This window comes from Rhinichthys klamathensis, unplaced genomic scaffold (assembly GCF_029890125.1).
Source record: "Rhinichthys klamathensis goyatoka isolate OS25496 unplaced genomic scaffold, OSU_Roscu_1.1 h1tg000169l_1, whole genome shotgun sequence".
NCBI lineage: Eukaryota > Metazoa > Chordata > Actinopteri > Cypriniformes > Leuciscidae > Rhinichthys > Rhinichthys klamathensis.
Window position 1 is genome coordinate 3,626,930 of NW_026606700.1, and position 13,202 is coordinate 3,640,131.

At 36.4% G+C, this 13,202-nt stretch overlaps 1 protein-coding gene across 2 annotated transcripts in view; it reads left to right on the plus strand.

Moving 5' to 3' along the window:
* The window catches only part of pip5k1bb (phosphatidylinositol-4-phosphate 5-kinase, type I, beta b), a 51,908-nt gene that overhangs the window by 32,084 nt on the left and 6,622 nt on the right, over positions 1-13,202 (plus strand). For both annotated transcript variants that reach the window (XR_008807841.1, XM_056259752.1), the window contains exons 8-11: positions 11,464-11,657; positions 12,409-12,492; positions 12,602-12,650; positions 12,758-12,842. Coding sequence is in view for 1 of the 2 variants with exons in the window: in XM_056259752.1 (XP_056115727.1) it covers positions 11,464-11,657; positions 12,409-12,492; positions 12,602-12,650; positions 12,758-12,842 (412 nt within the window). In the remaining variant the exon portion in view is untranslated. The remainder of the gene's footprint in view (positions 1-11,463; positions 11,658-12,408; positions 12,493-12,601; positions 12,651-12,757; positions 12,843-13,202) is intronic.

Genomic DNA, 13,202 nt, shown 5'->3' on the forward strand with positions numbered 1-13,202 from the left:
TTACTCCAACCTTTTGAATAGTTGTGTACATGGAGAGCTAATTGCTTGTTGTCTTACACTGTTGACAAGATCACTAAAACCCTCATTACATGAACACTCATGAGACAAAAACATGCATTAAAAACCTTTAAACACACACTTCAACACTTGATACTTGAATCACGAAGAGGGTAACAATCAGGTAACTAATCTTTTTACATCTCAAGACAATTACTTAACGCGACTAGAAAATCAACAGCATCAATGTAAATAGAAGGTCAAATGATACAATTATATTAAGTATGCTTGCCCCAGTGCAGAATGGGACAGAACCACAAAACCACCAGCTATGCTTGTTGTTTAAACTTAAAATAAAAAATATTATAACATAATAGAAAGGCTGCATTAAAATGCAGTTTTAGATACATTTTATGACACAAATGTTGTTTTTCTTGTCATATTTTGAGTGTTTTAAAAAGTAATTGCAGTTTTCTAAAAATGGCATTTGCCAAGATTTTATATAAATCTGCACTTTCATTGTTTTCTTTCTTGACTGCTAAGTCTTCTGCCCCTCTAATCAACTGTAAAGATGTTTAGTCTCATCCTGCACAAGCGCTCATGCAAGACGCCACAGTTTCATGGGAAACAAGTTCATGATAGTCTTCAGCTCAACAGTAGCTTATTAACAGATTCAAAATGTGCTGAGTGGCAAACCTCTCCGTTCAGCTGGGAAACAAACCGCATGAATCCAGTCTGGCATTCCTTTATTTTAGAGATTGGGCTGTTCACATGGTCTGGTAAATATTGTTGTTTTTCTGCATGATTTTTTTTTCCAATAAATGATTTGTTAAAGGGGTGGTATAATGCCCTTTTCACAAGATGTAAAATAAATCTCTGATGTCCCCAGAATGTGTAAGTGAAGTTTTAGCTCAAAATACCCCACAGATATTTTTATATAGCATGTTAAAGTTGTCACTTTTTGAGGGAACTAGCAAAAACGCACCGTTTTGTGTCTGGCCCTTTAAATGCAAATGAGCTGCAGCTCCCGACACAGTGGACGGAGCTTCAAGAGCTCGTGTGTGTGTGTGTGTGTGTGTGTGTGTGTGTGTGTGTGTGTGTGTGTGTGTGTGTGTGTGTGTGTGTGTGTGTGTGTGTGTGTGTGTGTGTGTGTGTGTGTGTTAGCAGCTCCGATTACCTCTCGCAGACACATGCTAAAATGTCAGAAACTGTTCTGCCTTTTATGTTTAAACCGAAGTCAGACAAAGACAGAGAGACTAAGAAGAAGTGACAACATGTTGAATGCAACAGGACATCTCTGAATGGTTAGTTGATGAATTTATGTTGCTGATGTGGAGTTAACTATCTTCAATTAGCATATTCTGTCAGGATAATCTATAAATCGCTTATAGGAACTGTTGTGAGATGCACACAGAGTGACTTTCTATTGCATGTGAAAAGACAGATGCTACAGTTTGAGCTGGGGGGGGGGGGGGTAAATTTTAGGGTTAGTGATGTCACTAACCCGGGAGGAAGCTTGTGTAGTTCCTACCAGCCGTTTGTAGTCCTTAAAAAACGATTTCTTTAAAAGCAAATATCTCCCTTTGCTTTGAAATTTGAGAGTTGTAACTTTGCAGATGTTGTTTACGCTCAAACAGCAACATTACACACTAATTAAAGTTAGAAAAGTGAAATCATAATCAACCACCCCTTTAAAAAAATCCTCCTAGACATTTTCCATTACTGCTTACCTTACTTGCCCTAAATGGTCTGTTCTGGCAGTATTTGACAACTATACTGTAGATAGATAAAACATTCTTTGTTCCCCAAGGAAACCACTGTCACAATGTGTTGTGGGTTTTTGCCATGGCAATGCTATGTGTGGTTGTTAAGGTGTTCTGAGTGGTTTTCAGAGCATTGCTAGGTGGCCACCTAAGGAAACAATACTACTGCTAAAATGAATGTAAAATAGCTGACTCAAATTGATACGTTTATTCAGCAAAGATGATTTAGAATTTTACAAAAGATTCTATTTTAAATAAACGGTGTTTTTTAAACTTTCTATTCATTAAAGAAATCTGAATCCTGAAAAAGAAAATGTATCACATTGTCCACAAAAATATGAAGCAGCAACTGTTGTTGATTGATGACAATGATAATAATAATTAAAAAAATTATTGAGCGCCAAATCATCATATTAGAATGATAATACTTTTTCACAATATTACAGTAGCATAGCATATGAAACTTCTTTCGAAAACATGCTGCAAACTTTTGAACGGTAGGCCTAGTGTATTTTGATCTTGGAATATTTTTTTTACAAGTGTTTGAGTTCAAAGATCATTGACTTCTGATCGGCAATTCTAAGCAATCAGTGTGGTAGAAATACTATACTAAAATTGCTAGTAGTCATTTTACTTTTCTTTCTGTGGAAAAAAATATATATTTTGAAAAATGTCTCAGTGTTTTGTTTGGGATTGGAACCCCACTGACTTTAATTTGCATGGACAAAATTGGTTGAAACATTCTTCATAATAACTCCTTTTGTGTTCCACCGAAGAAAGAAACTCATTCAGGTTTAGGACGATTTTTGGGTGAACGATCAATCCGTGTATCATTCGTTCAGTCGTTTTTTGGTTTAATATTGAAAGTAGAAAAATTAGAAAACAGTTCCTTTTTCGTTTTTCCATTTTTCCCCCAAAAAACAAGAATTCAGCTAGATTTGTCGTTTTTTTCGTTCTGAGGTAGAAAAATGAACAAACAGCTTGAATATTCGTTTTTCTACCTCAGAATGAAAAAAGGAAAAATCTAGCTGAATTCTTGTTTTTCGTTTTTTTGGAAAAAATGGAAAAACAGGGCTCCAGACTAACTTTTTGCCTTGGTTGCACTGGTGCGCCTAACTTTTTTATTTAGGTGCACCAGCACAAAATTTAGGTGCACTCAAATTTTTCCTCGTCTCGCGTCGCCTTTAACGCCACAATTTCAAGGTCACCTTTTTATCACGTTCCATATATTCATGTATATTATGTAAATGCTTTTAAACAAGAATAAGGTGTAGTTTTTTTTTTATTTGAAGCACAATTATACTGTATATAAAAATATAAATCTTTTTTTTTTTTTTTTATTAAAGTGCTGTTTTTACATTGTTTAAGTTAGGGCAGGATATTGACACAAATTTCACAATTCGATTCAATATTGATTATATTGGATATCAGGTACAGTACATGGCAAATTTTCTCAAGAAAAACAAATCTCAACTAATGCTGTAAACTGGGAGTCAGTTGTAGCCCACTATGCTTCATTAGCCTACTATAATATTGAAGGTAAAAATTACCTGATTTGTACACAAACAACTAAATTACACTTTTTTTTATAATAATAAAGTTATATGAAATATAAACATTTAAATGGTGGCTGCATAAAAACTTGCCAGATTTTTTTCAAACAACATGCATTAAATATTGAAAAATTATAATGAATATGTAATATGGTGCATATATTAGGCACAATGCTCCTCTAGAGTTAATTTTTCTAGCTAGCTAACGAGCTTATGGGCACTGGATATGTTTTTTCTGAGGTAAATGTGGCGTTACATTACATTGTTTACAAGCGTTTTACTGACGTCTTTCCACGGTTGAAACACCGATTGAGCGATTCCATGTGACATGATACGGATTTCGATAAGTTATACTCTATCTTTTAACACACTTTCAGATGCTCGTTCATGTTTATTTCGCGCTGTAACTGGTATTATTGAGGCGGAAGAGAAGATCATGTGCGCTCCGCACTGCTGCTTCTCCTGAGCTGAGCTGAGCCAGAGCGATCTCACGCCACAGCGTCAATACACTATTTATGTTTTTGAATTTCGTAAGAAAATGGACCTAATTTGAAATCTGAGACTTTGTTTCATATCAATAGTAGGCCTAACAAAGCACAAAGATTATTGCGATTTATTGGATGGGATGCTCGCTACAATGTTCCATTCATTCATCAACTGATAGCCCAACGGTTCGTAAAAATCAATGAGAATCGAGAAATCAATATTTTTTTACCTAGTTCAAGTAGCCTACATTTTTAAAAGTTTCTTCGTCGTCTGTTTTCCTGCGTTTATTTAGCTGATGCTGCTGATTGCCATAACTGATTCTCTGGTGCTCAGGTGACAGGTCGCAATTTATTTCAATCACACTGCACGGAGCATTTTAGTCCCAGAGCCATAGAGAGAAAGAGTTGCGACACTCCCATAGACCGCCATAGGAACTTTGCAATGCGGAAGTAACGCGTGTCGTGGAGCGGCCAAGGGGGTAATCCATCGACCGGAAGTTGAAGTCGGCCGGGTGCCGCCATCTTGTAGCAGAACTTCACTTGCGTTAGCATTTCCATTGACTCCCATTCATTTTGGCGTCACTTTGACAGCGAATAACTTTACATCTGAGGCGTTTAAAGACTCCATTTGTCCATTATTTATTTCTAAAGAAACACGACAATGTAGCCTATAAAAGGCTCCATTACCTTCTATGTTACGTTATGGCCCCGTAGAAACAGATTTAGTAAAAATAGGCTAACGATTGCGTCATAACCACTCGACTCTCTGTTGCGCTGTACTGAAATTACCGTACAGACAGGAGGAGAAGCTCGCAGGCAATCGGGGGGACGTCGAGGCATAAAGTCAAGGGAGAAGCCCATAGAGAGTTGTAAAGCTGCTCCTGCTGCGAGCTCATGGACAGCTAATACTCACGATCTCCGGCTCTGCAAGTTTCGGAAGGGAATGATTCAGATTCCCTTGGCACAGCTACTAGAAGAGTAACGTCTGTCAGACAGGTTGCTCACGTCATCAAGCTTAGTTTGAGTCGGTTTGAGTCTGCGCGTCAGGAACGGAAGTGCTCAAAAATCGCTAAAAATGGGCTTCAACTGTCTCAACTGAGTTCCAATGAGATCGCTCTGTCCATTTCTTTTACTGTCTATGGGAGCGGCCAATAGTTCCAAACACGGATAGTTTCTCCATTGAACCCCATTCATTTTCAGTGCTTCAGAAGTACGTTCGCTGGTAAATTAATGAAATTACTGTTTTTTTTATTACTTTTACACACATTAGCCGACCTCTCGTGAATCTTCTGTAGTTATATTTTATGTAGCCAGTTTTAGTAAATGTTTATTGGAAGATAATAGGTTAATTGCAGCGATAGCTTACGTGACCAACACTTCACTAACGTTAGCTAACTGGTAACTTGATGTATATAATATTTTTAATAATATTTTATATGTATATATATATATATATATATATAGCCTATATATAATATTATATACATACACACACACAATTCATTTATTTAAATGGGTTAGGGCTATGCATGTGCTTATATGTATTTAGGAACATAGTTAATTCACTCATTAACTATCTCTCCGGTTTAATTTTATGAAGAATATTTTTCGGTTGAATATTTACCGAACATTGCTGTATATAGTCGTTGCTTTCTACGTTATGGGAGCAGTCTATTTCCCTCCTAAATCATTTATTTGTACATGCACAGCGTAATTATTTATATTTTATGTTGGTTGGAATTCTGAACGGACTGCAGACCTCTTTGCGTGATCACGAAGGTAGGCTAATGGCTGAATCGGAATTTATAAGCAAGATCACGGGAATCAATAGCCTAATACAGCCCAGCCAGTTGTGCTAAAATAAATATCATGAGACGTCCATCATCAGATGAATGACATGGAAAAGTTAAGTTAGAGCCGCTAAAGCCAGTGCTACTACTAACGTTACCCATGCGAACATGAACACTAAGCTGTTCCCTCCAAAAATATAGCCTAAAACTTATCTAAGTTGTCACCCTGCCTCTCCAAATGCAAAACTGACATTAACAAAACGCAATAACAGCTTAAAAAGTACTTGGGTGTGTGTTTTATTTTATATTTACCGTTTAATAATGCAATCGCTGCTGTCTGTCCATAGAAGAACATGACAGCCCGCGTATGTTGTGGAACTATTGGGGCTTACATGAACCACGTGACAGCCGTCGCGGCGACATCAAAGCGTGTCGCAACTCTTTCTCTCTATGGCTCTGTTTAGTCCTACAGGAATATCTGAACCACAACCAATCAGAGGCAAAGACCCACCCAATCTCTATCTCTGATTGGTTTAGACCACGATATGATCCAACCATGCGTGCAAGGAGAACAAAAGACTCGTTTGTGGAGAGGCAGCGGATGCGATTCCGATCATGCGAGAACGTTATGCCGAGTTCAGACTGCACGATTTTCAAAATAATCGGGTCACTGTTGTTTTCACACTGCATGACTATCTGGGGTAACATTCAGTTGCTGCTGTGTTCACAGTGCACGATGGATCGGCGACAGGAGGTTTCACACTGCATGACTTTACAAAAGAAAGAATCGCCGACAACTTGCCTGGTCCGCAAACTACGTTTCACAACCAAACAAACGCGAGAAGTGATAGGAAATAACGGAAGATCACGCGTGCGTGAGACCGGAGTTCTCGCGCGACACTGAATTTGTTATTAAAAATGATAGTCTACAAATTGTATGTGCACTGATTTGTAGCGAAAACGAAAAATAAAAATAAACAGTTTATGCTGGAAATGGTTGGGAAGAAGAGGGGAGCAAGAACTGTGTTTTGCAAAGAGAGTTGGGGGTAAATAAATAATTTTGCAAATGTCCTGCTGTTGCTGCTGGTCATGCAAATGTTTGTGCTTTGTTTTTGTTTGATATAATTGTAAATATAGGCCTATCTATTAAAATACTGATATTCTGGTCTATAACTCCTCCACCTCATCCCTGTATCTTGCTCTCTCATTGGCTGTCGGTCATCGCCGATGTAGTTTTCAGTCAGAACACATTCACACAGCAGGATTGTGAATCGCCGACAGGTCCAGATATTTAGCATGCCAAATATCTCACGGGCGTCGGCGACTCGTCGGCGATTCTCTCAGATCGCGTCTTTGCTCATTCACACTGCGTGATTGTCATTCGCGTGAACGAGCACCGATTTGCCTGTGATTTCGGGCATTTGTCGGCGATTTCTCAAAACCTGTCGGCGAGCCAAAATCGGGGCTAAAATCGTGCAGTCTGAACTCGGCATTAGGTGCACTGGTGCGACCTAGGAAAAATTCTTGTCGCACCCTTACAAATTTTGGTCGCATGTGCGACCAAATTGGTCGCACTCTAGAGCCCTGAAAAACGAAAAAAGGAACTGTTTTCTCATTTTTCAAAAATCCTTTAAAGTCTTAATTTGCTTTTCTTTTCTTTTTTTATTCTCCTTTCACATTGCTGTCCAGAAAAAAAACAATTAAAATAAGCTAATTTGTCATTTTTGTGTCCTATTTGTGCACTTCAGTATCTTTCAAGGACAAATGCAAACTCTGACATGTTTTCTTTTACTTTTTAGCCTAAGTTCCCCCAAAGCCAAGTTGCAATAACTAAATTACTCAAATGATTGTGGCATGATGTTGAAGTGTCCCAAATGCATTAGGTAACCGCCTTGTGCTTCTCAAATTCTTCAGCAGACCTGGTGTTCGACCAAGCTTAGTTTCTTACTGGTCATTTGTTTACCAACAAACAAGCCTCACAACAGTGCCATGGCGATGGCATTCCAGACATGACCTGTTGTTGAAAATTCTCAGAGACTGAATGTTCCCTATATAACAGTTTTTGGCATATTATGTACTGACCGGCGGCCGGCCCCAGTGAGCGTTGAACTAAAAGGATCAGCCGTAATGCGAGTCACAAGAGGGCCGAGGGAAAAATGAGAACTCGAGTTCCACACAGTAATGACCATAGTTGGGGACATTCGGACCAGCCCACCTGTGATCTAACTTCAGCCTTTGAGAAACATTTAGTCTTTTATGGATTGAAATTCTTCAAACTGATTTATTTTTCTATGTCATCCTTTTAACACTATACTATATAAGAAGAAATTTTCTTTATGCAAGGAAACAAAGTGCAGTTCAAACACATTCCCATGAGTACTGTAAGATTTTATTGTTAGCTTTTCCTTACGTCCTGTGCAGAAACTAAAATGAACACTAAGCAGAAAGTTTCTCCTGAGTAAGCAACACACCCTGGGCCTCGACTGCAGAGCACAATACAGCCAAATCTATAAGAATCAAGAACAAGCCTTTAAATGGTTTCTGCAACTCGTCATCAAACAGACAGCGCAGCCCATAAAGAACTACACTGATATTTAGGTTTGATTTTAATCTTGCATGAACAAATGCTCTGTTAATATTAGTCACCCCGGGCCCTCAAGCAAACGTTCAGTTTATGTACTATGAAAAGTAAAAAAAAAAAAAAAAAAAAAACTTGTTTTACTGTGTGGCTTTATAAAACACATGGCACAAGAGATTCGAGCGAACAATCTTTAACAACTCTGAAGAACATACAGGAGAAAAAACAAAGCTACTACACTTAAACATTGAACAATGAACTGAGGGCTTAACACAGGGAGAGTAATCAACATGAAACAGAACAGGTGTAGGAACTAATTAACAACCAGGGAAACTAACGATAACTGGGAACGTGTGTGTGTGTGTGTGTGTTTACTTTATTACATAGAACCTTTGTGAAAAGTTTGGTTCATGAATGTTTAGTGGAAGATTTCTGTGCCTAATTCTTGAAAAATGTTCATGAAACGGCTATTAAACAGGCACTGCTAATGTAGCATCATTAAACAGCACCATTTAAAAAAAAATCCCATTTAACTATATTGGCGTTGCATGGGAAATTTTATAGACAAAGATTAGCACGGAATTTGAAAATGGATAACTTTATTCATACAATAAAATATAAATACATTTTTATTTTTTAAATGTCACGTTTCTTATGCTCAAACACTCATTATGTAAGTTAAAACTTAATGAGAGAAAAAAAATAGTTGGGTCATGTGGTCACAGTACCTCATGTTTACATACAATATGAACTCAAGTGACAAATTTTTCGTTGAACTGATGTTAATGAATGACCAATGACTGTAAAGAGAATCTACATTCTCATTTCAGCTGACTCGACCGATGGCAGCACACCAAGAAGCAAAACAGGCGGTCTTGATAGTGGTATAACAGCACGTCATTGTGGACTGCCGGCACGAAGCCCAGGTTTTTAGGGGGTTTTTTTTGTTGAAAATTAAACATAACAAGTATCTCAAAACAGGAGAGCTTTCACATAATCCCAACCGTTCACATCTGTTCCCTTAGTTTTGTATTTGGTATTGAACGCATGTTTGTACTTTTTATTATTTTGTTAAGGAGTCAGATCATGGAATCAAAAGAGCTTGATGTTCTATGAAAGCGTACTGTTATTTTCAGAGCTTCCTCCCCAGTTCAAAAAGGCAAAACCTGTTCATTTCGAACTTCTGCAACCTTTTGACTTCAGACAAATGAATACATTTGAGTTCGTGATCATTTACAGTTACACATCAACAACATGTATTCAGTCTTAAGCCTCGTGAGAATGTGTTTTTGACTAAAAGTGGATCCTTAGGTGAAAAATACTATGATATGAGCCCTAAAAATGTGTAATTTATTTTCATGTTCAATTAAAAATCTTTAAGGCCTGAAAAATGTTTAAGAAAGTAAGCTTCATCTTAAAGAGTGTCTTTCACTATGGAAATATGTAGTAAAACCAGTTGCCTTTTGCCACCCATGTTGTTTGTGCTGCTCACGCTCACGATTTCGTAAAAAGGGGTATTTATTTAGACTCCTCCTCTCAGCAAATTGTTAAACTGTTACCCCACCCAAAAAATAATGTAAATGTAAATTCCTTTCTTTGACCCAATGACTCCATGTGCCAAACAAGAGGTGCTTCCACTGCGGCCTTTTTTGGGTATTGCCGTGACCTAGATGAGGGCCCATTTGGAGGCTTTTAGACGTTCTTGACGGGATGCAAAACAAGGATGTTGTGTGTCCCTATTCAAATAATCCATTTGAATATGGGGGATACGAGAGTGTCATGCAAAAGTGAAATCATGTAAACCATTTATTGGTTCACTGCTGCGGATTTTACCTGCTTGTTTGATATTGTTTCATTTAAAGCCAGAAGTAAAAAACCTGAAGTATTTAATGTATACGACATAGTATTATACACTAACAGCCTTACTGTAAGTGCACATGGGTCTCTGCGGTTTGTTTCCATTCATATAAGCTGAGATCTTTTGTTTGGCGGCCTATCGATGACTAATGCTGAAATTTTCAGTCTGTTTATAGTAGTTACAGTAGTATCTTACCACTGATAAACTAATCACTTTTCCTCTGACTCATTTCTGAAGATACTGTACAGACTTTCCCCAGAGTTTAATCTTAAAGTTAGTTCATTCAGGTTTTCATTTCGAAGAGCTTTTTGATCATTTTTATTTTTCACTAAATTGCACTCTAATGCTTGCTATCAGATTTGATGCATGACTCCCTGGATAAAACCTACTAAATTAGATATCTGTGAAAACTGACAGGTGCCGGCATTTTCCCTCTATCATTGCTGTTTTATCTGTTGTTACTAAAATTGTGTATTTGGATAATGTGCAATGCCGCAAAGTAGACGAGCTTAGAGCTGTGTTAGTGAGTATTCACAGTTATTATAGTTAACAGAAAAATATATATTTACCCGCTTTGAATGTACAGTATTGCCCGCCGTGCACAGTTTCTCGAAAACCACCGAAGTGGTGGTAGTGCCAGGGCTTGAGCCTGTCATTGCTGTTTGCAGCTATATTTTAGCTTGATTTACCAAAAATTAATTTCTAAATTAATTTCAATTTAATACATGAAATAAATATAAACTTATAACTGAATATAAATATAACTGAAATAAAACATTAATATATATATATATATTTATTATTTCAGCTAGTTGCCCAATAACTAAAACTTAAATAAAAAATAAAATAAAAAATATTTAAAAAAGTAATGACAAAAACTCACAACAAAGTTACTAAAACTTCAACTAAAATAAAAATGAAAACAGAAAATATAAAAATAAAAACTAATTCAAAATTACTAATTCTATATTTGTATCTCAGTTACACTGAATTAACTCTGGTTCACACAGGAAATGTTTTTGTGTTCACAAACAACTAGACGGAGCGCAGTGAAATTGAACAGAATATAGAGGTCTTGATAAGTGCCATTTTTAACTTGACATGCCACCCCAAAAAGCTTATCGTACAAGACTTTGACAATGCAGGGCTGATTCTAGCAGCCCTTGTTCTGCAAAAAGCCTGACATGCAACATCCAAACACATCTTTATTATGTTTATTTGGTGTCCTGTAGCAACCCTACAACCCCCCAAACATTAACTTGGCAAACACAGATCTCACAAGACTTTTGCAGAATGAGGGTTACCATTTTGACAAAAGGAAAAACAGCAACAGCACAGTGGCCAACAAGGCAAGGTACCAGGAGGATATTAGCAATGGCGCTCGTCATATTGTGCGTGAGATTCACAGTGTGCTAAACGCTGTGTTGTATTTCGTGCAGGTGCTAGAGAGTTTTAAGATCATGGACTACAGTCTGTTGCTGGGGGTGCACGTTCTGGACCAGAGTCACAGAGAAGGAGACGTCAACAATGTGGACGGGAAGAGGATCGTGGGACAGAAAGTTCTTTACTCCACCGCCATGGAGTCCATTCAGGGAGACGGCAAGGCAGCTGAGGCTTTGACCACCGATGACACGTGAGTCCCTGACACACAGTGTTTAGGCTGTTCATATATATTACAAATGTATGTGTTGTCATGTGAATAGACAGAGAATAATGCACATTGGTTGCAAATACTTTTGTTTTAGTAAAAATATTTTGTATGTAGCCAGTGATTGTCACAAAAGAACTGTTGTATTTCCCCCCAAAATCAAAAGAAAATAATTAAAATTATATTTTGTTGAAGAAAATGTAATTATTAATAATTAATCTATAATCATTCATTTTTATATATTGTGAAGTATTTATAATGAATTGTAACTTGACTATGTAAAATAATTATTGTAAATATATACATATAAATTGTAGTATTTTTTAACTGCCTTTAATTTATTATTTAATTTATTAATAGTTAAATAAAAAATTACCTTAAATTGAATTTATATTGTATTAAAATACTTTTTAAGAGTAATGACAAGTACAAATAAAAAAATAAAAAACATGTTAGTTAACAAAATAAAATGTTGCATTAAGGCAACGATGATAGAATTTGTTACAATGATTAAAACAAATATTAGGTTAATGTTCTTTATGATTATTTTATGTATATTTTGGATGGAAATGGTTTGTCTTGATCTTGCAGTGTTTTTATGAGATTCCCCAGGCACTAATAAACATAATTTACATAACAGTATGATATAATATAACTTAAGTTATAAAATAAAATATTATATTATATAATTTATATATAATATATTTGATATAATAACACAATGTTTTTTATACAGAATGGGAGGTATTCCTGCAAAAACACACAGGGATGAAAAACTACTTATTTTTCTAGGCATTATCGACATCTTGCAGTCTTACAGGTAAGTCTAGTGTCAGTTTATAACAAACCCAAAAGTCCAAATGTCATGTTACACACCAGCTTACAGCATATTAGCTCACTGCAGCTTCTCGCTCTCATTTCCCTCCAAGATTCATGAAGAAGCTGGAGCACTCCTGGAAGGCACTCGTCTATGATGGTGTAAGTCTATGTCTCTCTGCTCCCTTCGTTTATGAATAGACTATTCATACCTCTGGGGATTTAAGGATGCTTCCTGGTTTGATTGTCATGTATTCTCTTTCTCCTAGGATACAGTGTCTGTGCACAGACCGGGTTTCTATGCAAACAGATTTCTCAAGTTCATGAGCACCAGTGTATTCAGAAAGATTCACCGTAAGTCAACAATACGAGCAAATTAATTTCAAATAATACATGTTAAACATTTTTTCAAAATTCATATATTTTTAAAAGAAAGTTTGGTAACACTTTACAAAAAGGTCTCATTCGTTAACATTAGTTAATGCATTAGTTAACCTGAATTAAGTATGAGTATATATTTTTACAGCATTTGTTAACCTTTGTTAATTTTAGTTTTTTCAAAATATAATTTTGCAAAAACAAAAATGATGTAGAGATATTTTTCATTGTTAGTTCATGTTAACTACTGTAGTTAACTAATGGTAATAAATTAAACTTTATTGTAAAGTGTTACCAAAATTTGTATATATAGCATATACATAAAACTAAAACGAT